The 27,456-nt window shown below is 47.2% G+C and overlaps 1 protein-coding gene across 1 annotated transcript in view; it reads left to right on the top strand.

The window, feature by feature from the left end:
* The window catches only part of BCAM (basal cell adhesion molecule (Lutheran blood group)), a 66,417-nt gene extending 39,176 nt beyond the window's left edge, over positions 1-27,241 (top strand). Inside the window, exons 2-16 of the mRNA XM_087940170.1 lie at positions 6,235-6,365; positions 6,845-7,058; positions 9,283-9,353; positions 11,080-11,176; positions 12,158-12,340; positions 15,487-15,611; positions 16,352-16,511; positions 17,243-17,358; positions 19,063-19,204; positions 21,400-21,515; positions 21,998-22,136; positions 23,420-23,455; positions 23,697-23,844; positions 25,579-25,705; positions 26,825-27,241. Of these exons, the coding sequence (XP_087796296.1) occupies positions 6,235-6,365; positions 6,845-7,058; positions 9,283-9,353; positions 11,080-11,176; positions 12,158-12,340; positions 15,487-15,611; positions 16,352-16,511; positions 17,243-17,358; positions 19,063-19,204; positions 21,400-21,515; positions 21,998-22,136; positions 23,420-23,455; positions 23,697-23,844; positions 25,579-25,705; positions 26,825-26,830 (1,811 nt within the window). The 3' untranslated portion in view covers positions 26,831-27,241. The remainder of the gene's footprint in view (positions 1-6,234; positions 6,366-6,844; positions 7,059-9,282; positions 9,354-11,079; positions 11,177-12,157; positions 12,341-15,486; positions 15,612-16,351; positions 16,512-17,242; positions 17,359-19,062; positions 19,205-21,399; positions 21,516-21,997; positions 22,137-23,419; positions 23,456-23,696; positions 23,845-25,578; positions 25,706-26,824) is intronic.
* The last annotated feature ends 215 nt before the right edge of the window (positions 27,242-27,456 follow it).

The raw sequence follows: 27,456 nt of genomic DNA, 5'->3' as shown, positions 1-27,456 counted from the left end.
TAGTTCTTTCTCAATTCTTTCTTTTACTCAATTTTCCTCTGCTGCCGAGAACTTCAGGCCAGGTTCTTTTTTTTCTTCTTCTTCTTCCTCACCCTGTTTTAAGGTTGCAAGTTTTTCTTTCTTCGTTTTCTTCTCGTGACGAACTTCCTCTGGTTCTTGAAATCTCATCAACCGGGGATATTGCAACCACCCCAAGAAGATAAGTCAGTTTATGTCTGAATTTTGGCTCTTGGGAATGTAAGTCACGTTTTTCAGTGCCGTCGTAACTTCGAGCTAAATGAGCTGTTGTAACTCAAGGACTGCTTGGAGATATCAATAAAGATGCTTACAGGGTGCCTGGATTGGCGGAGAGCAATTGATTTGATAGTCTTAAGAGGGGTGTAGAATCATGTTTTGCATCAGGGTTAGAATAGAAGCATTAAAACTTTTACAGAAGAGGACTGAAAACATGCTCCCAATAGCCCCCCCGGCCCCAAAAATGTTCTGCCTAAATACTTTATCTCAAACACAGGATGTCAGAACACAAACTAAAATTCTAGCGTAGGGAGCTGTTTTTAGCAGCAGACTTGAATGCTTTAAAACGGGCCCTTCCTCTCTCTCTCTGTCAAAATATAATCATGTTTCTCAATCTCAGCCATGGGTGGACTTCAACTCCCAGAATTCCCCAGCCAGCCAAGTCCAGCCATTTTCTTTTTTTTAGTATATGTTTTTTTAAAATTCATAAACAGTTTGAATACAGTGCGTTGTCAGAGCATATCATTTACAGAAAAGTAAAGAAAGAATAAACATAAATATTAACACTTATACTAATAACAATAATAATAATAATAATAATGTAACAGAATTGTAACTAGATTTCTCTTTGCACTAGTTTATTTGCAATTCTGTAGATTATATTAGCATATTTATAATTATAAATCATCTTTACATTTAGTTCATATGTAGCAATAATCTTTCTTCAAGTCCAGCCTGCCAAGAAGTCCAGCCATTTTCAAATTATTGAGGTTTGAGGCACGGCTGCTACAGAATTCACCACTGCCACCTCCAAAATGTGGGAAGACTGAAAGAATATTTGCAACTTAAAATCTTCCTTCTCTCCAAGTCAGAATAAAAGAGAATTTTGATACCTCAGCAACTGGTGGACTTCAGCTCCCAGAATTCCCCAGCCAGCATGACTCACTGGGGAATTCTGGGAGTTGAAGTCCACAAATCTTCAAGTTGCTGTTTGTGATATGTACAAAGGAAGTCCTGGGGATGGGAAGACCGCGAGGGAATGTTTGCAACTAAAATCTTTCACCGGGTATCTCAGCCTCTTACACATCTCTGCCGCGGGGTGTCTTGGAGCATTAACTCAGGGGTGGCTCCGATTTGAGTAATGCTGGGAAGAAACCTATTTTAATTGGGCCTCCCTGGTCTTTCAGGGCTGGTAGGTTTTAATGCAATTCTCTCTTCTCACTTTCCTTCTGAGGTCTTGGGATAGTTGGGGGAAAGTAAAGTAAGTCTGCTTGATACTTTAATCCAGGGTGGGGAACTATGGGCCTTTATGACCTATGGACTTCAACTCCCAGAATTCCTGAGCCATACCTCCCTCCCTCTCTCCCTCCCTTAATTCCTTCCTGCCTCCCCACCTTTCTTCCACCCTCCCTCCCTCCCTCTCTCCGTCCCTTCTCCCTTCCTCCTCTTTCCCTCCCTCTGTCCCTTCTTCCTCCCTCCCTCCCTCCCTTCCTTCCTCCCTCCCTCCTTACCTTTCTTCCACCCTCTCTCTCCCTCCCTTCATTCCTCCTGTCTCCTTCCCTCTCTCCCTTCCTTCATTCCTCCCTCCCCTCTTACCTTTCTTCCATCCTCCCTCCCTCCCTTAATTCCTTCCTCCCTCCCCACCTTCCTCCCTCCCTCCCTCCTTCATTCTGTTCTTCTCCCTCCCTTCTTTTTCTCCTCCACCCATTTCTTCCTTCCTTCCTTCTTTTCTTTTTCTTTCTTTCTTTCTTTCTTTCTCTTTAATTTTCTTTCTTCCTTTCTCTTTCATTTCTCCGTCTTTCCTTTTCTTTCCCCTTTCTTTTTCTTTCTCCTCTGTTTCTTTCTTTCACTCTATTTCTTCTCTTTCCCTGTCTCCCCTGTTCCCCCCCAACACAGACACACTCTCCAGTTTGCCAGCTGGTTCCCTGGCGCTGAGGAGTTTCTGGGCACCTTGCCTTACCAGAATCTCCCCTTCCTGCTAACCAACCGGGAGATGAAAGCAGCCCCTCCTCCTCCTCCTCCTCCTCCTCCTCCTCTCTCTCTCCCCCCCCCCCACACACACACCCCCCAATTTGGAGGGATTTATCTGGGAACAAAGCCCTCGGTGCCAGCCTGGAATTTCAAGCAGCTGCTCCTTGCTCGGCCCTTTCATATCCTGGATCGCTTCCCCCTTTCGCCCCCCCACAACTGCCGCAGAGGCAAAGACCCGCTTTATTTCTCTCCTGCCCCTCCCCCGCTTCCCTCCCCTGCATCCCCGCACATATTTATTCAAGATTGCCTTAAGAGGGGCCGGGGGCATGTAATAACTGCCTGACACTGTATGGGAGAAAGGGGAAAGGATGTTGGCTGGGCTGGAGTGAATTTGCCCGAGTTTACCGCATCCAGAAAGGGAAAAGACAGAAGCTTCTTTCTCTTACGGTTGGAGGCCTGCTGGATAAAACACGCCCTGCCTTCAAAGCACTTGGGGAATACTTGTCCCCACAGACAATTCTGCCTCTTTGCACAGTGGAGAAGGAGAGATTTTAAGAGAACTGGAAAACTAAGTCCATCTGACATTTGACCCTCACGTTAGTTTGGATGCAGTTTTTAGCATGGATAAAAATTCAGACCTTCTTTCCTTTTCTTTTCAAGTAATTAAGCCTAGAAATCTGGACTGGCAGTTTTAGCGTAGCAATGTTATAAATACCCGCGAAAACTTAAGAAAACACATATATATGTGTGTGTGTGTGTGTGTTTTCTTAAGTTTTCGCGGGTACTTAAAACTGAAACGGCTGTGAAAGTCTGACTCACAGACGAACACAATACAGAAGCCTGATGATGGCAGATGTGATTCTGCCGAAACGTTGCTACAACTTTAAAAGCAAAACTATAATGACGTGGGAAAATACCTGAACAAAGCTGAATACCATACATATAAATACCCGCGAAAACTTAAGAAAACTCTGTGTGTGTGTGTGTGTGTGTGTGTTTTCGTAATTTTATATTGGACGGATATATATATTGGACGGGAGACCACTAGGAAATCCCAAAACGTTGGGGAACTTGGAAAGATAAGGCAGCACCCTGAAATAAAACAATGCCAAATCCATGCGCCTCTCTACAAAGTCAGGAGGAATTGTGTTGACTGGAAAGAAATGACTTGTTTTATAGTCTCCTATTTGCCCAAGGGAACGACAGTTACTCTTTTTAACTGTGCTTTTAACTATGTTTTCAATTTGTTTTTAAAAAACAGATGGTTTTTAATTGTATTATTTTATGATGTTATTTGTAAACTGCTCAGAGTCAGGTGAGATGGGTGATGTAGAAAGTAGATGGATGGATGGATGGATGGATGGATGGACGGACGGACAGACAGACAGACAGACAGATAGGCAGACAGATAGATATAGAACAATGGATGAGTGGATGGATGGATGGTAAATGGATGAAAGAGGAATGGATTGATGGAAGGATGGATGGATGATAGATATAGAATAGGTAGATAGAGGAATGGATGGAACTTAGAAGGATGGGTGGTTAGATGAATGGATGATAGACAAATAGATATAGAACAATGGATGAGTGGCTGGATGGCAGATGGATGAAAGAGGAATGGATGGATGATGGATGGATGGATGGATGGATAGATAGATAGATAGATAGATAGATAGATAGATAGATAGATAGATAGACAGACAGACAGACAGACAGACAGACAGACAGGCACTGCATGCCTTTTGCAACAGCTAGTGCCTCTAGAGCTGCATACAGCTACGGTCCCATTGACAGACCTGGCCTTTTGCAAGGGATCAGGCTAGATTTTCGTGAGAACCTAGTGATCCTTCCAGCAGCTTGGAAGAGGAAGTGAAAAAAATCTCTCCAAAGTGCCAGGACTCTGAACAGGTAGCGGAATCGTCAGGTCATCTGTGCTAGGCCGCAAGCAGACCTACTCACTACCTGTGGAGCAACCGCATGGATTGCAATTCATGTCGTTTCATTTTAATTTAATCTATTTTTGTTGTCCCCGCTCAGCGCGTTCCCATTTCTGATATTCTGCAAACCGAGCAGAGGCTGCCTACCGCTGGGCTCAGCACCAAAGGCTGGATCGCTTGATTTGTGCAAGCTGGAAAATGTTAAGGGTTGTTTCGGTGGCGCCAAATTTTGAATGGAGAGCCTGACATTGGAAAGGATGTGGTTTGTGGATAAGAAGCGGCAGGCGGCTTTCTGTTGCAGAGGGAATGCAGAATAAAATGATGTGCATTTTCCATTTTTAAGATGACTGGGTTCTTTAACTGGGCCGGCTTTTTGTAACAGAGATGCCAGATGCCTTTTTGGCAGCAGCCGAGGAGGACACAGAATGGAGGGCAGTTTGCACGTTTGTGAGCGAGTTGGCTGAGGGTCCAAAACTTAGCAGCACAAAAAGGGAAGTTTTTTTCCTCTCTCTCTCCTTTTTTTTAAAAACGGGGGAAAATGGACAGTCTTGTCTTCTCTGTGAGGAATGACACACCATTGACTTTTGATAATATGCAGAATCTAGAGCGGTGTTTCTCAGTCTTGGCCGTTTTAAATGGGTGGACTTCAAACTCCCAGAATTCACCAGCCAGGGGGGAATTCACGGGGAAGGGCTGGGGAATTCTGGGAGTTGAAGTCTACCCATCTTAAAAGTGGCCAAATTGAGAAGGACGGGTCTTCAGGGACTGTCAGTGGTTCATTATAGCTAATCCTCATCTTACGGCCATTCGACATTACAATCGTTTTGAAAAAAAGTGACCATGGGTTCTCGCACTTACGACGGCCACAGAATTCCACACGATCACACTAATCAAAATTCCGGGCAGATTGGCATCTGGCATGTATTTATGGGTTATGTGATTATCATTTGTCACCTTCTCCGCTGACATCCGACCAGGAAAACCGATGGGGGGGAAGCCACATTTTCTTAATGACCTTAATGATTCATCTGCAGTGATTCTCTTAATAACCATGATAAAAAATCATCATAAAATTGGGCAGGAGTTGCTTAACAACTGACCCTGCGTAGAAACATAAATTCTGGCCCCAAATCTCTCTCTCTCTCTATATATAAAAGTATCATCACAATTTCTTCAGGACCGTAAAGCCTACAATCTTGAAATTTGGCACGTATGTTCCTCTTGGCTTCTAGGTACTCGCTAAGAAAGGATTTTTTGAAATGACCATCCAGAGCATTAGTATTTCCTATATTATTATTATTATTAACAGGCTCTGATGCTAAGGAGTTCTACTCCCCCTCCCCACCTGAAAAGGAATCTCTTCCAAATGCAGAACACAAGCAGAGGAGCTTCAGTTTCACAGCACCAAGCAGCTTTAGTACAGAACAGTTGAGCTAAGCCACGCCTAGGCTCCTTGCTGTCTCCTTGCTCACACAGCAAATACTCTTTCAGTTTCCAAACAGCCCTCCATTCTCTCACATACTGACAGACCGCTAGCCAGAGGAATACCGATGGATGCTGGTAGGCAGAGATAGAGTCCCCCCCCCCTTGTTTTCCTCCCCCAAAACTAAGCTTGACCACACAGCGAAGCACGGGTATCCAGCTAATATGGTCATAAGTCAAGGACTTATGGTGGAGTTGCAGTTCAGATTCTTCTTCTGCTTTGCTTCTCTTAATCCAAACTTCCTTGGATTGTAGTAACCCCAGCAATGGGGTGGAATTCCTAGGGCTGCAGTTTGCCTGAAAAATTCCTAAGGCAACAAGCATTGAAAACTTGATCCGAATTAGACAGAAGGACCAGGTTTTAGTCAACCGTAGTCTTGCTTGGCTGCTGACTGTCTCAGAGTCTATCGAACCTGGTCACTTGCTCCAAACCTGTCAACGGGAGAGAAGAAGCGGGAACCAAGCATGGGAAACAGAAGACCTCTGGGAGGCCTTCAGGCCAACCAGAGCTAGACTCCGAGCAAAACTCCTAGAGGACTTTCTTAGCCAAGCAAGGTCTTGGGGTGTTTGTTGACTCTTTCTAATGGTCTTTCCTTCTCCCCTGCAGGATGCCAAGGCAAGAAGGTCCAGGTGTCTATGGTGGCCGAGATGGAGGTGGTTATGGGCCAGCAGGTACCCATCCTCTGCCCTTACACACCGATGGAAGAGCAGGATTACCTCCTGGTAGAATGGTTTACGGTGAGTATTGTGGGTTTGCCAAGGAGAAGAGGGCATAGTTGGACTAGGGTCAGGGTTAGGGAGCAGTGATGGGATTCCACATTTTTTACTACCACCGGTTCTGTGGGCGTGGAGTGGTGCGCGTAGAGTGGTGGGCGTGCCATGGTTTGGTGGGCGTGGCTTGGGAAGGATACTTTAAAATCTCCATTCCCACCACATTCCAGGGGAAAGATATAGTGCAAAATCCCCTTTCCCTCCCCATCCCACTAACCTGCTTTCCAGCTCCGTTCTCCTGTGCAGGGCAACCAAAGGAGACCCACCCAATCAGCTGGGACCCAACGGGAGGCGGAGCATAGATGGGGTTGGCGGGGCCAGTCAGAGGCGGGATTGGACCAATGGTACCAATAGTAAAAAAAAAAAAAAAGAAATGAATCCCACCAGAGGCTGTTCTCTAAAAGGTCGGAGAAATCCGTAAACACGTCACTATGTCAAACTTCCAGATGGACAGGAATGGTGGGCAGCAGCGCGTGGCCTACAATGTGAAGGGGACGGTAGGCGTGGACCGAGGAACGGAGTACACGGACCGTGTCCACATGGATTCCAACAACAGCCTGGTCATTACTTCCATCGATGTGAGCGATGAAAAGTTCTTCTCTTGCCAAGTGACCAGCGGTTCTGGGAGTGACACTGGAAGGACCCAACTCAAGGTCTTCGGTAAGGGTATTTATATTTATCCTTTATATCCCTTTCATAAAGAACAAACATGTAATATTCCTCCTTCCTATTTTCCCCCACAACAACCGTTCTAAGAGGCGGGTTGAGCAGAGAGAATGGAACTGGGCCGAAGTCAAACTGGCCCAGCTGGCTTTCATGGCTAAGGCAGGACTAGAACTCACTGTCCCCTGGTGATTGGCCCTAAGTCACCCATCCTCCATTCATGCCTAAGGCAGGACTAGAACTCCCCGTCTCCTGGTGATTGGCCCTAAGTCACCCATCCTCCATTCATGCCTAAGGCAGGACTAGAACTCCCGTCCCCTGGTGATTGGCCCTAAGTCACCCATCCTCCATTCATGCCTAAGGCAGGACTAGAACTCCCGTCCCCTGGTGATTGGCCCTAAGTCACCCATCCTCCATTCATGCCTAAGGCAGGACTAGAACTCCCCTGGTCTCCTGGTGATTGGCCCTAAGTCCCCATCCTCCATTCATGCCTAAGGCAGGACTAGAACTCCCCGTCTCCTGGTGATTGGCCCTAAGTCACCCATCCTCCATTCATGCCTAAGGCAGGACTAGAACTCCCCTGGTCTCCTGGTGATTGGCCCTAAGTCCCCCATCCTCCATTCATGCCTAAGGCAGGACTAGAACTCCCCTGGTCTCCTGGTGATTGGCCCTAAGTCCCCCATCCTCCATTCATGCCTAAGGCAGGACTAGAACTCCCTGGTCTCCTGGTGATTGGCCCTAAGTCCCCCATCCTCCATTCATGCCTAAGGCAGGACTAGAACTCCCCTGGTCTCCTGGTGATTGGCCCTAAGTCCCCCATCCTCCATTCATGCCTAAGGCAGGACTAGAACTCCCCTGGTCTCCTGGTGATTGGCCCTAAGTCCCCCATCCTCCATTTTAAGCTCTTCTTAAAATCCCCAGTTTCTCTCCCCAGTCGCCTTCTTTCATTTGCCTTTGCTCCCAGATGGGATTCGGAGAGATACTTAAAACAACAGCCGGCGCAAACAGAAGCAGCTGTGTTTGCCCGACACTTTCACTGCTGACAAACGGAAAACACTCCATCATTTCCCCTTGTTTGATAAAACAGCAATGGTGGAACTTAAGTTCCTGGACTCCTGCTCAGGTTTATTACTTCCCTGGCCTTTTTTTTTTTGGATGGGAAGGTTTGTTTTATCGTTTTCAGCTCTGCCAGGCCAAAGCTTTGGTTTTGCAAGCAAAGGTCAGTCTCGGGGCCTGTAAGACCTTGTTTCTCAACCTGGGTCACTTTAAGATGGGTGGACTTCAACTCTCGGAATTCCACAGTTCACCCACCTTAACGTGGCCAAGTTTGGTTTAGACTGAAAATCTCTTGTCAAATGAGAATAAAATACTGCATTTTCCTGAGATTTCAAACGAAATCAATAGATGAAGCTGGATGAAGTAAACTCAGATGATTCACTTGAGAACAGTTGTGGCAAAAATATCATAAAATTGGCCATGGCTCGTTTTACAACTTCCTTCCTTCCTTCCTTCCTTCCTTCCTTCCTTCCCTTCCTTCCTTCCTTCCTTCCTTCCTTCCTTTCCTCCTTCCTTCCTTCCTTCCTTCTTCCTTTTGTTCTTCCTTCCTTTCTTTCTTTCCTTCCTCCCTCCCTCCTTTCTTTCTTCCCTCTCTCCACCCTCTTTCTTTCTTTCTTTCTTTCTTTCTTTCTTTCTTTCTTTCTTTCTTTCTTTCTTTCTTTCTTTCTTTCTTTCTTTCTTTCTTTCTTTCTTTCTTCCTTCCTTCCTTCCTTCCTTCCTTCCTTCCTTCCTTCCTTCCTTCCTTCCTTCCTCTTTATCTCTCCTTCCTTCCTTTCCCTCCCTCCCTCCATCCCTTCCTTTCCTCCCTCCCTCCCTCCCTCCACCGAACACAACCACATGACTTACAATTCTAAACTTGTAAAACAATTAAAGCCATTTAAAAAAAACATTAAAACCATAAAAACCCTCCACATAAATAACTACAAACCGCAGCAGTGATGATTAAGCAACTAAGAGTTTTGGGGGAGGGAGCCCTCTAACCCTAAACGATCTTGCTTTGCAATGGAGGTTCTGTTTGCAGTTTTGGTCCTAAGTGGAGGAACGTCTGTATTTTAATGGAGGAAGCAATTTTGCCACCTCGGGAGGCTGTGGCTTAACTAACAGGCCTGTCGCCTCTCTTGCCCACTCTCTGTCTCTCTCTCTGACCGATCCTCTCTCTTTATAGATCCACCAGAACCCCCTGAGCTTACACGGAACCCGGGGACTCTCTCTGTGACCGCTGATCTTGCTTTGGAGGTGAGTTTGTCTCTCTTTAAACCAAACTTGACAGCTTTAAGACTTGTGGACCTCAACTCCCAGAATTCCTCCTTCTCCAGTCATGTTAGCTCAGGAATTCTGGGAGTTGAAGTCCACAAGTCTTAAACTTGCCAAAGTTGAAGACCCTTGGATTAGACAGACAGACAGACAGAGATGGAGATAGAAGATAGATACTGTAGATCAGAGGTCTTCAAACTTGAGAGCTTTAAGACTTGTGGACTTCAACTCCCAGAATTCCTCCTCCTCCAGTCATGTTAGCTCAGGAATTCTGGGAGTTGAAGTCCACAAGTCTTAAACTTGCCAAAGTTGAAGACCCTTGGATTAGACAGACAGACAGACAGAGATGGAGATAGAAGATAGATACTGTAGATCAGAGGTCTTCAACTGAGAGCTTTAAGACTTGTGGACTTCAACTCCCAGAATTCCTCCTCCAGTCATGTTAGCTCAGGAATTCTGGGAGTTGAAGTCCACAAGTCTTAAAGCTGTCAAGTTTGAAGTATAAGTAGTCCTTGACTTGCAGCAGTTCCTGTAGGGGGTAGTCCGAAGTTACAACAACACTGAGAAATGTGCCTTATGACCATTTTTCACACTTAATGACCGTCGAGAGTGTCCCCTGTGGTCACGCGATCCAAATTCAGGTGCTTGGCAACTGATTCATATTTTTATGACGGTGTCCCAATGGGGGAATGTCAGATTTGCTCAATGACCAGGTTACTGCAGTGATTCACTTAACAACTGGGGCAGGAATATTCGCAAAATGCGGCAAACCTCACTTTACAACCGTCTCCCTTAGCGACAGAAATTTTGAGTTCAGTTGTGGCCATAAGTGGAAGATTACCTGTTTTGGTTGTGTTTTTTTGAAGGGTGAGAAGCACTGAAGGTTTTTCATTATTATTATTATTATTATTATTATTATTATTATTATTATTATTATTGGAAAGTTATTTCAACTGTTATTTGAGCTGCAAAGAGTTTTTAATGGCTGAGATGGACAGTGTTAAATGAACATGGGCTACAATTTGAAATTCAGAAGGCTGAAGGCAATAAAGTAAGCGAGAACAAAGACAATGGAATTTCAGCTGGTTTTGGGGATAGGGGCTGTCAAAGATTCTTTGTTTCTATTGCAATGGCTAATTTGGAAAGTTTTGAGCAATTGTATTCAGAGGGCTGCGAATTCTATGTAAAAGAGAGAGAGGTTCCAAGTGGCCCATCTTGGTAGCCCACGGTTTATAATTATTTGTGGAATGAATAAAATACACACAGAATGAGCTTGTTCCCCTAGAACTAAGGAGAAATTTCCTGACCGTTAGAACAATTAATCAGTGGCACAACTTGCCTCCAGAAGTTGTGGATGCTCCAATACTGCAGGTTTTTAAAAAGAGGTTGGATAACCCTTTGTCTGAAGTGGTGTAGGGTTTCCTGCCTAAGCAGGGGGTTGGACTAGAAGACCTCCAAGGTCCCTTCCAACTCTCTTATTCTATTCTATTCTATCTTTGGGGGGCAACAGGGGTCAAGCAACTCAAGATAGAAGCTAAGACTGTGTGGTCGATGCCTTGACCTGTTTCTATAAGCGTGAGATTCCTGATAAAAACGACAAGGCTTTGGGGTTGTGGAAGAGCAGGTGCCATCTTGATTTTGCACACCTGCACACACCCACTGTGGAAATCCCTGGGCTTCTTAAGGTCTTTCTCTTTTCCTTCCTCAGATTGCCACGTGCACAGGCAAAAATGGCTACCCAGCGCCAACCATCAGCTGGTACAAAGATGGGCAGTTCCTGAATATTACCACCGAACACAACAAAGGTAATGAAGCTGTTTCTTTCTCTGATCATTGCATGCAAGGAGGGTCTCCAGGTATTTCCCCAAAGGGGTCTCAGAATGACAGACTGAATAAAGAGACACTCTTTACCTGGACGTTAATGGTAGATAGGTAGGTAGGTAGGTAGGTAGACAGACAGACAGACAGAGGAATGGAGGGACAGATAGAAAGATATAGATGAATGGATAGCTGGATGGAGGGATAGATTTAGATAGATAGATAGATAGATAGATAGACAGACAGACAGACAGACAGACAGACAGATAGATATGATAAGTAGGTAGGATAGATAGATAGATAGATATGATAAGTAGATAGATAGATATGATAAGTAGATAGATAGATAGATAGGATAAGTAGGTAGGTTAGGTAGGTAGGTAGGTAGGTAGGTAGATAGATAGATAGATAGATAGATAGATAGATAGATAGATAGATAGATAGAATAAATAGGTAGGTAGGTAGGTAGGTAGGTAGATAGATAGATAGATAGATAGATAGATAGAATAAATAGGTAGGTAGGTTAGGTAGGTAGGTAGGTAGAAGAGAGAGAGGGACAGATATAGATTTTGAAGAATAGCCAAATCAGGCTGGGGCTGCAGAGAAAATAATTGCAAGAAATATTTTTGAAACAGGAACATCTATGCTTCTAAAAAATTGCTCCGTGCTCTAATAATCTCAACCTCAAAAACTTGAGGTTGTGTAGACTTCAACTCCCACAGTTCCCCAGGCTAAGAAACACCGCTTTCCTACAATGAGCGACGGACACCTTGCCCAATTTGTGTAAGAGGGGCAACCTATGAATACACAATTGCAGCTGCCCCCTTGATTTTTTTTGTTTTGTTTTTCTGACACAAATACACCTGGAGCCCTCAGAGGGAGAGGTAGGGGGAAATAAACCCCTCCCCTCCAGCCTGCACACCTTTGAAACCCTGGGCAATCTTCGTCGTGTTGTCTTTCCTCCCCAGAACTCTATGAGGTGGTGAGGACGGTGAAAGAAGCCTCAGGACTATATTCCAGGTCTAGCATGCTCTACATGCGCCCCAAAAAGGCCGATAAGAACTCCATTTTCCAGTGCAAAGTCAGCTACAAGATGCCGAAGGGGAAAGTCAGCATGGAGGAATCGGAACCTTTCAATCTCACGTTGCATTGTAAGTGGGGTTGTCGGGGGCTCTTGCAGTTGTTCTCCTGTAGTCCCTGTTCCCTCCCCCCCCCAAAAAAAAATGCTTTCCAGGAGGAGGGCAGTGAACCTGAATCACAAAAATGAAAATAGCCCCCCCCCTGTGGGGTTTTCAGAATACAGCTACTCCTTGACTTAGGGCTGCAATGGGAGCCCAACGTTTCTGTTTGCTAAGTGAAACAGCGGTTAAGGGAGCTTTACCCAAGGGTGGGATTCACAATTTTTTTTAACAACCGGTTAGGTGGGCGTGGCTAGGTGGGCGTGGCCATGTGACTGGGTGGGCGTGGCTGTTTTTGTAGCAAACCTACCCCCCTGGGGGTTTTTTTGCCTCTATTTTTGGGCGTTTTTGCTCCCAGAAAGCTTTCCTGGAGCCGAGGAAGACAAAAAAAGGAGCGGGGGGTGGGGGGTGGGACACACACACAGACACACACACAGACACACACACACACACCAGTGTGCCCCCTTTTGCCTCCTGGGCTTCAGGGAAGCCCCCTGGGCAAAGCAGTAAGACAGCGTGGGGGATCTGGCACAGCTGATCGTCGGCACAGCTGATCGTCGGCACAGCTGATCGTCGGCACAGCTGATCATTGGCACAGCTGATCGTCGGCACAGCTGATCGTCGGCACAGCTGATCGTCGGCACAGCTGATCATCGGCACAGCTGATCGCCGGCACAGCTGATCATTGGCACAGCTGATCGTCGGGAGGGAGTGGAAGAAATACCTTAAGGAGTGACTGGGCTGGGGAGAATGCAGCCAGCGATGTCAGGCATGCACGATAAGGACTGGCTGGGTGGGCAGCGGAGGGGCTAGCCAGGGGCACAATTTGCCGGTTCTCTGAACCATGCAGAATCATAACAACCGGGTCTATTAAACCGGTCCCAACCGGTAGAATCCCACCCCTGGTTTTTCCCCGTTTTACGACTTTTGTTATTACACGAATCGCTGCAGTTCTTAAGTGAATCTGGTTTCCCCGCTGATTCTGCTTGTTGAGGGGGCGGGGGGGAGGGGTCGCAAAAGGCGATCACATTACCCCGGGACACTGCAACCGTCGTAAATACGAGTCAGTGGCTAACAACCCATGTTACTAACTTTAACAAATGCAATGTTTCACTTAGCAACTGTGGCAAGAAAACGGGGCAAACTCACTTGACAAACGTTGCACTTAGCAACATCCCTTGTGGTCGTAACTTGGGGACTACCTGTCATAGACGAATTCAGTGGGTCAAACTTTCCAGGGGTGTAGACGTCAACTCCCAGAATTCTTAGACATGGATCTGCCGCTAGGAATTCTGGGAGCTGAAATGCACGCACACACACACACGCACACACACACACACACAGTGAGGATGCCCAAGTTGGCAAAAGCAGAATCATAACAACCTCTTTGACTTTTGTTGTTGCTCTCTTGTTCTTTTTTTTATTGTGTTTTCTTTTCAAGGACCGGAGTCTTTTGTGGAGTTTTTAGTGTTTGTTTTTGTGGGAATGAAAAGTAAGAAATGTGTAAAAGATATTTGATAACTCTGGACGCGTCAGCAGCTTTTCATTTCCTGAGGTCTCGTGGATGAACCTGATGTGTTATTTCGCTGCCGTTGTTTCAGCTGTCTTGCAAGCTGTTGTTGTTGTTGTTTTAATTTCAGCTGATGGCCAACTGGTGGTGAACAATTTTTTTTTTGTAAAAAAAAAAAAAGTGTTATATAGTCCTCGAATAACGACCATAATGGAGCCCAAAATTTCTGTTGCTCAGCGAGAGGCATTTGTTAAGTGAACTTTGCCCAGTTTTACGACATTTTTAAAAGGGTTGTTAAGTGACTTGCTGCAGTTGTTAAATTAGTAACACAGTCGTTAAGTGAATCTGGCTTCCCCGATGACCTTGTCAGAGGGCCACAAAAGGGGATCATGTGACTGCAGCCATCATAAACACGAGTCGGGGGATGCTGCAGCGGTCTTAAGTGTGAAAAACGTTCATAAAGTCCTAGTGGACAACCATTTAAATATGAGCCAGCCTTGTGCAGCAGCTGCCAAAAAAGCCAACACAGTTCTAGGCTGCATAAACAGAGGGATAGAAATCAAGATCACGTGAAGTGTTAATGCCACTTTATAAGGCCTTGGAAATAAGGCCACACTTGGAATACAGCATCCAGTTTTGGTCGCCACGATGTAAAAAAAGATGTTGAGACTCTAGAAAGAGTGCAGAGAAGAGCCACAAAGAGGATTAGGGGGCTGGAGGCTAAAAAAACATATGAAGTAGGGTTGCTGCAATCGGGTATGTCTAGTTTGTTGAAAAGAAGGACTTGGGGAGACATGATAGCAATGTTCCAATATCTCAGGGGCTGCCCCAAAGAAGAGGGAGTCAAGCTATTCTCCAGAGCACCTGGGGGCAGGAAGGTAGAAACTAAACAAGAGAAGCAACCTAGGAGAAATTTCCTGACAGTGAGAAGAATTAACCAGTGGAACTGCTTGCCTCCAGAAGTTGTGAATATCCAACACTGGAAGTTTTTGAAAAGATGTTGGATAACCATTTGTCTGAAGTGATGTGGGGTTTCCTGCCTAAGCAGGGGGTTGGACTAGAAGACCTCCAAGGTCCCTTCCAATTCTGTTATTCTATTCTGTCCTATCCCATCCCATCCTATCCTATCCTATCCTATTCTTATCCTATCCTATCCTATCCCATCCCATCCCATCCCATCCTATCCTATCCTATCCTATTCTTATCCTATCCTATCCCATCCCATCCCATCCCATCCCATCCTATCCTATCCTATCCTATCCTATTCTTATCCTATCCTATCCTATCCTATCCTATCCCATACTTATCCTATCCTATCCTATCCTATCCTATTCTTATCCTATCCTATCCTATCCTATCCCATCCCATCCCATCCTACCCTATCCTATCCTATCCTATCCCATCCTTATCCTATCCTATTCTTATCCTGTCCTGTCCTGTCCTATCCTATCCTATCGTATCCTATCCCATCCCATCCCATCCCATCCTTATCCTATCCTTATCCTATCCTATCCTATCCTATCCTATCCTATCCTATTCTATTGCATTATAATTCCTAGAACACTCGGTTTTAATTGCTGCTCCTGTTTCCTACTTTTACCCACCGTAGATTATACCGAAAACGTGCAATTTGTCTTGGATTCGCCAAAAGTCATCAAAGAAGGAGACGATGTGCAGCTGCGATGCCAGGGCGATGGGTTTCCCCAACCCGAATATTCATTCTTCAAAGTGCAGGTAGTTGCCCAAAGGCAAAAAAAAATAAAATGTTGGATGAAAATACACGCATGGTTAAAGAAAATGATAAAGCAACATATCGGTTTAAAGCCAGAAATATTTTTTGTTAGGTATTTGGCCGGAAAAAAATATAATAAAGGGAATGTATATTTAACACTACATGTTTTGACAGCAGTGGGAATGGTATGCCCAACATTGGAACAATGAGGAAACTCCTTCAGATGAAAATATAATCCAAAAAACGTTAGATTGTGCAGAAATGGGTTGGTTAACGTTACAGATAAAGCATAGAGAAGAGACGGAATATTTTTTAACTTTGGAATTGTTTTACCAATGGTTAGATAATAAAAGTAGAAATTAGAAGTTGGAGGAAGACTATTATATATAAGTAAAGATTATTATTATTATTATTATTATTATTATTATTGCTGTTGTTGTTGTTTTGTTGTTGTTATGTCAAATGAACCAAACAATACACTGTCTATTAAATACTTATATATATTAAAGAAAAATGTATATACAGTGTGTGTGTGTGTGTGTGCATGTATATATGTGTGTATGTGTGTATGTATGTATGTATATAAAAGTGAAGGTACTTCTTGGTCCGATCCTAGTTCCTTTCCCCCAAGGAAGAAGAATTAAACTGGTAACCCTATTTTGGCACGATCCATTCAGACAGACTGAGACCTGGATATGAGGTCGTCTCTCCAGCCTTATCTGCTTCTGTTCCTCTTTCCCAGGGTTCAGATAACCTGTTAGACCTGCCCACTACCACCGATGGTATCCTTCTGCTTCGACAAGTGACCAAGGCTGACAGTGGGACCTACCGCTGTCAGGTACTGGACTTCTATAGTCCTTCCGAGGTAGAACTGGAGAAAGACGTCAGCATCTTCATCCATTGTGAGTGCCCCACGGAATGCTGGGGGAGAGAGAAAGAGAGAGAGAGAAAGAGAGAGAGAGAGAGAGAGAGAGAGAGAGGCCAAACCCTCCTTGTCATCATCCAGTTGCTAAGTTGTCCCAAAGCAGAGGTGGGATTCAGCAGGTTCTGATCAGTTCTGGAGAACCGGTGGCAGAAATTTTGAGTAGTTCGGAGAACCGGCCAATACCGCCACTGACTGGCCCCGCCCCCATCTATTCTCCGCCTCCTGAGTCCCAGCTGATTGGCTGGGTCTTCTTTGGTTGCCCTGCCCAGGAGAATGGAGCTGGAAAGCAGGTTAGTGGGGTGGGGAGGGAAGGGGGATTTTGCAGTATCCTTCCCCTGCCACGCCCACCAAGCCACACCCACCAAGCCATGCCATGCCCACCAAGCCACGCCCACAGAACCAGTAGTAAAAAAAAATTGAATCCCGCCACTGTCCCAAAGATGCGCTTGTTTTCAGGAGGCAACTGGACTTTCCTTGGTTTTTTTTCTTTGAAGACCTTTCGCTTCTCATCCAAGGAGCTTCTTCATCTCTTGACAAGATGAGAAGCAAAACGTCTTCCAAAGGAAAAAAAACAACAACAAGGAAGTCCTCTTTAAGCCTCTTTTAAAAAAAGCACCTTTGGGACAACCACGACCAGGAGGACTGAGAATCTCGACAGACAGTTGCTAAATGGCTAATTAAAATCAAGCCTTGTCTTCTGGGTTTCAGATCTGGACCCCGTGGTCCTCCACCCAACCAAGGTAGTGAAAGTCAACCGAAGTGAAGACCTTCAGTTGAACTGTTCTGGCAGTGGCTCCAACTTACCCACGTTGTCCTGGAAGAAGGTAGGTAGGATCTGCAAGGGCTTCCTTCGTAAGTCACACCTCTGCCGGAACGCTGCGTGGATCCATGGTCCGGATTTCTTCGAAATCCTGAGAGTTGAGAAAACTGGCTGCCCTAGGAAATTTGTATACAAGTAGTTCTCTGTCATGTGTCAGGGAAAACAGAAGACCCGGGCCGTTCAAATTGGTATAAAGGTTTATTGTAGGCTCAGTGGCTAAGGACGCCAATCAGAAAGGTCGGCAGTTCAGGCGGTTCGAATCCCTAGCGCCGCGTAATGGAGTGAGCTCCCATTCCTTGTCCCAGCAGCTTCTGCCAACCTAAGCAGTTCGAAAGCACGTAAAAAAAGTGCAAGTAGAAAAATAGGGACCCCTTTGGTGGGAAGGGAACAGCGTTCTGTGCGCCCTCGAAGGCGTTTTGTCATGCTGGTCACATGACCACGGAGGCGTCTTTGGACAGCGCTGGCTCTTCAGCTTTGTAACGGAGATGAGCACCAGCGCCCCCTAGAGCCGGAAACGACTAGCACGGATGTGCGAGGGTCCAAGCAAATTGGAGGTAAACAAGGAATTCACGATGGGCTGGACTCAGATCTCTTGTGCGCATGAAAGGAGTCATGACTGATGATGCATTTGACCTCTTCCTTGGGCTCTGCTTGGTCATCTGCTACAAGTCCTTACTTAGTGAGCACCCCTGGGATCGGTAACCTGGTCACTAAATGACACGGTTGCTAGGAGGGATTTTACTTCAGGTTTTATTTTCGCCCCCTCCACTCCCGTTAAATTCTTACCTTGATGCTGGGATAATTACCAAGAAAGAAATTAAATGTTGGTATTGACATTCATTGGAGAGGTAGCAGAGGTGGGTATTCAGCAGGTTCTGACCAGTCCCGGAGAACCAGTAGCGGAAATTTTGAGTAGTTGGGAGAACCGGCCAATCCCGCCTCTGGCTGGCCCCTCCCCCATCTATTCTCCGCCTCCTGAGTCCCATCTGATTGGCTGGGTCTCCTTTGGTTGCCCTGCCTAGGAGAACGGAGCTGGAAAGCAGGTTAGTGGGGTGGGGAGGGAATGGACATTTTGCAGTATCCTTCCCATGCCACGCCCACCAAGCCACACCACGCCCACCAAGCCACGCCCACAGAACCGGTAGTAAAAAAATTTCGAATCCTACCATTGAGAGGAAGGGATTAGAAGAGAATAAACAAGCAGACAATTGGGGAATACACATTGAAAAAAAAAATGAGGCTACTCTCTTCGGATCCTTTCCTCTACAATTCCTCCGCTGTGCCAGGCGGATCAGACACACAAGAGATCACACTCTGGCGAGGTGGGAAAAGGATTTGGATCCTCACTACTTTGGATACCGGTTTCAGTGCTGGTCTCGTAAGCGAAAAGCTCCGTTAATCTCTAAAAGCAAGGAATCCCGAACAGAATCGATTGGCCCTTTTCCCGCCGACAAGTTTGACGGAAAGGCAGGACCTCACAGAAGCCAATTTGGTTTCCACGGGATTTTCCCAGTGGGAGCCATAATATTCCTTCGGATTCAATTTTCCTGCCTTGGTTTCGTGATACGAACCCCCCGACCCAAAGAAGGGACCCACGTTCTGCAGTTTGCCTTTGATTGAATTGAGACCGTTATCTCTCCTGGCAGGGAATCACATCTGGGGGAACAGCAGCAATTGTGGGGTTTGTTTGTTTAAATTTCTCCTGCAGGGGAGGCAGCAGTTGGGCAGCGGCAGGACTTTGTCGCTGGAACGGCTGACATACCCCATGGCGGGCACGTACATCTGTGAGGCCTCCGTGCCCAGCATCTCCGGACTGAAGCGGAACGAGTCAGTCCAAGTTATAGTAGAAGGTAGGTAGGTAGTGGGGTGTGTGTGTGTGTGTGTGTGTGTAAAGGAGGTGAAGTGGAACTGGAGGGAGGGTGCAGGAAAGGAAGATGCTGCAATCAGTAACCGGAAGAGGACAGAGCCGTTGAGCTTTTAACGTTTTAATCCGTTTAATTCTATGCTTTGGATAGGATTTGATACGTCTTTTAATTTTGGATTGGGGGCCTGCCGGAGATTTGGTGTATTTATTTATTAGATGTTTATCCTGTGGTTTTTTTGTGTGTGTGTGTTTATAAGTAACACAAAGTGGCTCACACACACACATAGTGTTTCTTCCTCCTCTTATTTCCCCCATGGCAACAACCCTGTGAAGAAGGTTGGGCTGAGAGAGAGACAGACTGGCCCCAAATCCCCCAGCCGGCTTTCCTGCATAAGGTGGGACTAGAACTCACTGTCTCCTGGCGATTGGCCCAAAATCGCCGAGCCAGCTTTTGTGCCTAATGTTGGACTAGAACCCACCATCTCCTGATGATTGGTTCAATGTCACCTAGCCGGCTTTCATGCCTGAGGTGGGACTAGAACTCACCGTCACCTGGTGATTGGCCCAAAGTCACCCAAATGGCTTTCACGCGGGACTAGAACTCCCTGTCTCCTGGCTCTGCCCCTTAACCACTGGACCAAACTGGCTCCCAGAATTGTTTGAAAGAAGGGTACCGCTCAATAAATAAATAACCTTCCTTTTTCCCACCCTCCAGCTAGCTGGCTTAAAAGATTTCTAGGCGCCCCCGTTTTACAAAAACGGAACTCTGGCAGGCATACACATAGTTGGAAGTCCACACATCAAAAAACATGGCGGTTTGCGGGGGCGGGGGTGGAGATTCTGGGATAGGATGGGATTCACCCATCTGGAAACACGCCGGCTGGGGAATTCTGGGAGCTGAAGGCCACCCCTCTTAAAGAAGGAACAGTGGGCTTTCGGATACTTTAAAGACACCTTTTGGCCTGGGATCCTCTTTCTCTAGCTAACTTTCCTTTCGTAGTAAACAATTTGGCCCTCAAAAGCTTGTGGAGGTGTGACGCTCTTCATTCAGAGGTTATTTTTGACACAGCTTTTCCTAGAAAGATGAGACGAGACAATCCTGGCAAAGGTGTGAAGATTAGTAGGAACTGTCAGACACTATAGCTCGGGGTGGGGTGGGGTGAGGACGGGGTTAGAAGTCACATCCTTTCCCCCTCCCTGTGACTCACGTACACACAAGCATTCCAATTAGCTTACCTAATCTACTATTCACATTTTTGGGAGCCCAGCCTTAAAGCCTCGAGCCCTGGGATGCCAGAATAACAGAATAAGCGAGTTGGAAAGGACCTTGGAGGTCCTCCAGTCCAGCCCCCTGCCTAGGCAGGAAAACCCCCCCTGCCATTTCAGACAAACGGTTGTCCAACATCTTCTTAAAAACCTCCAGTGCTGGAGCATTTACAACTTCTGAAGGCAAGTTTTTCCACTGGTTAATTGTTCTCACTGTCAGGAATTTTCTCCTAGGTTGCTTCTCTTGTTTAGTTTCCACCCGTTGCCTCTTGTCCTGCCTTCAGGTGCTCTGGAGAATAGCTTGACTCCCTCTTCTCTGGGGCAGCCCCTGAGATATTGGAACGTTGCTATCATGTCTCCCCAAGTCCTTCTTTTCATCAAGCTAGACACATCCAGTTCCTGCAACCCTTCTTCATATGTTTTTTTAGCCTCCAGCCCCCTAATCCTCTTTGTGGCTCTTCTCTGCACTCTTTCTAGAGTCTCAACATCTTTTTTTACATCGTGGCGACCAAAACTGGATCCAGTATTCCAAGTGTGGCCTTATTTCCAAGGCCTTATAAAGTGGCATTAACACTTCACGTGATCTTGATTCTATCCCTCTGTTTACGCAGCCTAGGACTGTATTGGCTTTTTTGGCAGCTGCTGCACAAGGCTGGCTCATATTTAAATGGTTGTCCACTAGGACTCCGAGATCCCTCTCACAATTACTACTCTTGAGCCAGGTGCCACCTATACTGTACCTGTGCCTTTGGTTTTTCTTGCCTCAATGTAGAACCTGACTTTTTTCACCCTTGAATTTCATTTTGTGACATAGGGGCCAATGTCCATCCATCTCTCTCTCTCCTTGTCTCTCTCCTTCTCTTCCTCTCTCTCTCTCTCTCTCTCTCACTAACTCACTCTCACTTTCTCATACAGGAAAGCCAGAGGTAGACATTCAACAAACCATCCTCCAAGACCAGACAGTGAAGTTCACCTGTACCGTTTTAGGCCATCCTCCTCCAGAGATCAGATGGAACATACCTGGTGGGGAGGTGAGTCTGTCCAAGGTCCCTTCCCTTCCCTCCTTCCTCTTTGTCCTCTCTCCCTCCCTCCCTTCCCTCCTTCCTCCCTCTCTGTCCTTTCTTTCTTCCCTTCCTCCCCCTTTGTTCTCCCTCCCTCCCTCCCTCCCTCCCCTTTTGTCCTTCCTCCCTTCCTTCGTCCATCCTTCCCTTCTGTGGTGCACAATGGTCAGAATGCAGCTTTGCAGGCTAACTCTGCCAACTGCCGGCAGTTCGATCCTAACCATCTCACGGTCGACTCAGCCTTCCCTCTTTCCGAGGTCGGTCAAATGAGGACCCAGATAGTTGTGGGCAATCATGATGGCTCTATAAACCTCTTAGAGAAGGCTGGGAAGCAGTCTATAAGTCTACGGCGCTAGAACGCTGTTGCTATGAATGCCAGCAATTGTTCTGCCTGTTTTCATGTGCCAAATCCTTTTTTTTAAAACTCTCTCTCTCTCACTCACTCTCTCCAGGCTCCCGTAAAACACTCGGCAAATAAATATATTTCCGAATTGTTAGTGGAACTAACCCCCAAGCTAATCCAAAGTGGGGTTCAGTGCACAGCAGAGAATAAATATGGCTCAACCAGAAAGAACTTTGAGCTGAAAATGGGTAAGAAACTCAATTTTTTTCAGTCCACCGTGTGCCTGTTTGTGGTTGTGGGCATGTCCGTGAGTGGGCAGAGTGTTCTGATTCAGATGAGTCCTCGACTTACAATACTTCATTTAGCGACCGTTCCAAGTTACAGCGGCCCTGAAAAACGTGACTTAACGGCCGTTTTTCAGACCGTCGTGGCTTCCTCACGGTCACGCCATCAAAATTTAGACGCTTGGGAACCGACTCGTATTTACGACGGTCGCAGCGTCCCTGGGGTCAGGGGATCCCTTTTTACGACCTTCCAACGAGGAAAGTCAACGGGGGAAGCCGCCAGATTCCCCTAAGGACGTGTTACTAAGTTGACGCTTAACAACGATGGCAAAAAAAAAAGAGGTCGTACAATGGGGACAAAGCTCCCTGAACAAATGTCTCGCTCAGCAACAGAAACGTTGGACTCTATTGTGGTTGTACGTTGAGGACTACCTGTAAATCTATATATGTATAAAAGCGAAATGCCACTCAGACGTCATCACAAAATCTCCAGAACCGTAAAGCCTACAAACTTGAAATTTGCCACTTATGTTCCTCTTGGCTTCTAGGGGCTCACTAAAAAAGGATTTTTCAAAATGACCATCCAGAGCATTTGTATTTCCTATATTATTATTATTAACACGCTCTGATGCTAAGGAGTTCTACTCCCCTTCCCCACCTAAAAAGAAACATGTTCCACCTGCAAAACACAAGGAGAAGAGGGGGAGTTTCCGTTCAGTTTCACAGCACCAAGCAGGTTTAGTACAGAACAGTTGAGCTAAGCCACGCCTAGGCTCCTGGCTGTCTCCTACTTGCTCACACAGCAAATACTGTTTCAGTTTCCAAACATCCCTCAACTCTTTCACTCCTCACCTGAAAAGAAATCTGTTCCAACTGCAGTGGAGCTAAGCCACGCCCAGGCTCCTTGCTGTCTCCTTCTTGCTCACACAGCAAATACTGCTTCAGTTTCCAAACAGCCCTCAACTTACTCACACTGACGGGACACTAGCCAGATGAATACCGATGGATGCTGGTGGGCAGAGGCAGAAATTTTCCCCCTAATTTTCCTCCCCAAAAACTAAGCCCCACCACATCGTTTCGTAGCGAAGCACCCGGGTATCGAGCTAGTTTAACATGTATAACTTAACCCAACAGCTGAACCCTGAGCTACAGATGGTCCTTACTACAACTGAGGCTGCGATTCGATGTTGGGGTGAAGTTTGCTAACCAATCTCTCTGTCTCTCTCTCTCTCTGTGTCTCCTTGCAGTAACCCCAACACCCTCAGTCTCTTCGAAGCCAGCTCGTAAGTATATCCTTTCCGTTTCTCCCTTTCTGTCTGTGCTCATCAGAAACGGGCAGTTCAGGACGATGGGAGTTGTAGTCTAACGCAGCTGGGAAAACTCCGAGTTAGCCGTTCCGGGCAAGAAGTCCCTACTCCAGCGATGCTTCTTGCATTCTTCTGCATCGCTGGAGGAGTTGATGGCGCCTCGATCGCCTCTGTTTTCACCGGTGCCCCCCTCTTTTTTACCCCCCCTCCCCAACAGTGGAGGAGGAACAGGGTCAAACCGGAAGCACGGTGGCGGTGATTGCGGTCTGCGTGTGCGTCCTTCTCCTGCTCCTGATCGTCGGCTTCTTCTACTTCATGCAACGCCGGGGCCAGCTGCCCTGCAGCCGGGGAGAGAAAAGATCGCTGTGAGTGAGAGAGAGAGACCGCGGCGCTTGGCAACCCCAATCAGTCCTCTAAGGCAGAGGACTCCAACTTGGCGACTTTTGAGCTTGTGGACTTCAACTCCCAGATTCTCAGCCAGCCATGCATGCATGGCTGGCTGAGGAATTCTGGGAGTTGAAGTCCACAAGTCTCAAAAGTTGCCAAGTTTGGAGATCTCCTTGTTCTAAGGTGTTGTGCCTCCCAGGTGGCGGTTTCTGCCGGAAATTGCTCTAGGTATGGGGAGAGAGGAGAGGAAGGAGGGAGAAAGGGGAAGGAGAGAGGGAGGAGAGGGAAGGGAAGGGAAGGGAAGGGAGAGAGGGTGGAGATGAGAGGTGAAGGGGACGGGAGAGCGGGAAGGGAGAATGAGGGGAAGGGAGAGAGGAAAGGGGAAGGGAGGAGAGAGAGGAGAGGAGAGGAAGGAGGGAGAAAGGGGAGGAGAAAGGAAGGGAGAGAGGGAGGAGAGCGGAAGTGGAGGAGGGAGGAGGGGAGAGAGAGGAAAGGGGAAGGGAAGAAAAGGAAGAGAGGGGAGGGGAGGATGGGAAAATGAGGGAAAGGGAGAGAGCAAAGGGGAAGGAAGGGGGAGAGGAGAGGAAGGAGGGAGAAAGGGGAGGAGGAGGGAAGGGAGAGAAGGAGGAGAGCGGAAGTGGAGGGAGGGGAGGAGGAGGGGAGAGAGAGGAAAGGGGAAGGGAAGAAAAGGAAGAGGATGAGGAGAGGGGAAGGGACGGGAGAAGAAGAAAAGGGAGAGAGCAAAGGGGAAGGGAGGGGAAGAGGAGAGGAAGGAGGGAGAAAGGGGAGGAGGAGGGGAGAGAGAGAGGAGAGGGGAAGGGAAGAAAAGGAAGAGAGGATGGAGATGAGGGGAAGGGAACGGAGGGGGAGAGGAAGAGGCAGGGAAGGGAGGAGAAAGGAGAGAGGGAGGAAAGGAGAACGGAAGGAGGGAAGCGGTAGGGTTGGGAAGGTAAGAGAAGGTAGAGAGCGTAGATGAGGAGGAAGGGAGAAGAGGAAAGGGGAAGGGAGAGAGAGGAGAGAGAGGAGGGAGAGGGGAAGAGAGAGAGAGCAAGGGTGAGGAGAGAGAGGAGGAGAGGAGAAGAGGGGAGGAGAGAGAGAGAGAGGAGGAGAGGACAAAGGAACAGAAAGGAGAGGAGGAGGAGGAGAAGCATGGGAAAAGGGAAGAAAAGAGGAGGAAGGGAGAAGAGGAGTGACAGAAAAGAAGAGACAAGACCTGGGCACCTTAATCCGCTTTTCACTCTTTAGTTCCAATAGACTGTATTTCATTCTGGCCCTTCGATGGGCATCTATAGTTTTCTTCACGCAGACGTTACATTACCGGCCTACACAACATCATCCAGTGCAGGGAGGCAGAATGGATTTTGCTGGCTGTTTATATATACCAGAAGTCTCCAATCTTGGCAACTTTAAGACGGTGGACTTCAACTCCCAGAATCTCCAGCCAGCACAGCTGGCTGGAGGATTCTGGGAGTTGAAGTCCACCCGTCTTAAAGTTGCCAAGTTTGGGGACCCTTGATTTATATACAGTAGCCTGGCAAAGTCGCGTTTCTTTTCCTTTTTTTTTTTAAAAATAGTATATTTTAGATTAAGCCTCTCAAACCAGCTTAGGGCTCGAGGCGAAGCTTGCTGTATCCTGGAGCGATCCTGGCTTATCCCGCCCCAAAGGATGCTGGATTCTAGAGATGGTTGTTAATGTTTCCTTTTGCTTTCAGGACCCCCAAGGAAGGGACTCCGGATAACACCGTGGTGGAGATGAAGGCGGACAGGCGGAACGAACAGACGGGCTTGCTGAGTCCCGGAGGAGGAGGAGGAGGAGGAGGAGGAGGGGGGACGAACGAGGTGAGGAGGGGGCTGGGCTAAGAGCCCCCCCCTGCCCTTTAAGCTTCAGCGTCACAGCTGGGATGGAGAACCCTCTTGGCCCCCTTTGTGACTTGCGGACTTCAACTCCCAGAATTCCCGAGGCAGCAAACTTGGGTGCTCCTGGTTGGGTGGGGCCTTAAGTACCCAGAATTCTCAGCAAGGGCCAAGCTGCCAGGGGGATCCTGGGAACAGAAGTCCCTATATGTGGTGTGCTTTGCAGGGTTAGGGGAAAGAAGAGATTGGGAGGGTGCAAAGGAAGACAATGGAGTGTGAATTAATATTGTCTCCCTTCTTCTTCTTTCCTTTTCTCCATTCCCTCGTTCCTCCAATCCCTCTTCCCTCCTTCTCTTCGCCTTCCTTCCTTCTTTCCCTCTTTCAAATCCTCCTTGCTTCTTCCCTCCCTCCTTCCCCTCTTCCATATTCTCCTCCTTCCCTTTCTTCCTTCTCTTCTTCCATATCTTCCTTCCTTCCTTCCCTCTTTCAAATCCTCTTTGCTCCCTCCTCCCCCTTCCATATTCTCCTCTCTCCCTTCCTTTCTTCTTTCCCTTCTTCCATTTCCTTCCTTCCTTCTTTCAAATCCTTGCTTCTTCCCTCCCTCCCTCTTCCATATTTTCCTCCCTCCCTTCCTTTCTTCCTTCCCCTCTCCCATATCTTCTTTCCTTCCTTCCCTTCCTTTTCAAATCCTCCTTGCTCCTTCCTCCTTCCATATTCTCTCCCCTTCCTCCCCTTCCTTCCCTTCCTTCCTTCCCCTCTTCCATATCTTCCTTCTTTTCCATATTCTCCTCCCTCCCTTCCTTTCTTCCTTCCCTCTTCCATATCTTCCTTCCTTCCTTCCTTCCTTCCTTCCTTCCTTCCTTCCTTCCTTCCTTCCTTCCTTCCTTCCTTCCTTCCTTCCTTCCTTCCTTCCTTCTTCCTTCCCTCCCTCCCTCCCTCCCCTCCTCTTTCAAATCCTCCTTGCTCCTTCCCTCCTTCCATATTCTCCTCCCTCCCTTCCCTTCTTCCTTCTCCTCTTCCATATCTTCCTTCCTTCTTTCAATCCTCTTTTGCTCCCTCCCTCCCCTCCCCTCTTCCTAATCCCCTTCCCTCCCTCCCTTGCAGTGCTGAGCAGAGGGAAGGCTGGAGCTGTCTTCTTCCAGGGGAGGCCCCCCACTTCCCATTCTGTACCGCCCACAAAACGGATGGAGAAGATGCTGGAGAGAATCCTGCCAGGGCACGATAGCCCCCCCCCTCCTCGCCCCCCTCCCTCCCTCCCTCCCTCCCTCTCCCTGGAGGCAAGGGGCTTTCTTGGCACCTAGACTTTGGTGGCTGGAGGGGTAGAGATGCCAAGGGGGAGAGCTATCCTGCCGCTGCTTCTTCCTCCTTTCAAAATACCACATTTTTCCCCCCCTTTTGGGTGCTGTTTGTTTTTATTTTTTTTTTATTTTGGCTTTGTTTTTAAAAAGGAACTGACAATTATCCGGACAGACGCTCCATTTTTAGCCTGCAGCCTTTCCTAAATAAAGTCGCCCACAGACACATCGATTGTTCAGGGGGACCGACCAACTTTGCGGAAGTCGCTAACCCTTCGGGGGTTTTGTGTTTTTTTTTTGAGGTTCCTTTTTTTTTTTCCCCTTCCCCCTTTTTAAACCAACTTTTTCACCAAGCCCAATTCTGCCGGTTTACCTACGATCTAAAAACGAACAGTGTGTGGTTAAACCTCTCCACAAAGCGAGTCACACAAACCTTTGCCA

This window comes from Pseudonaja textilis, chromosome 10 (genome assembly GCF_049901715.1).
Source record: "Pseudonaja textilis isolate UNSWEBS1 chromosome 10, rPseTex1.2, whole genome shotgun sequence".
Classification (NCBI taxonomy): Eukaryota; Metazoa; Chordata; class Lepidosauria; order Squamata; family Elapidae; genus Pseudonaja; species Pseudonaja textilis.
Note: the sequence above shows the minus strand (reverse complement) of the source record. Positions and strands in the feature narration are given on the sequence as shown.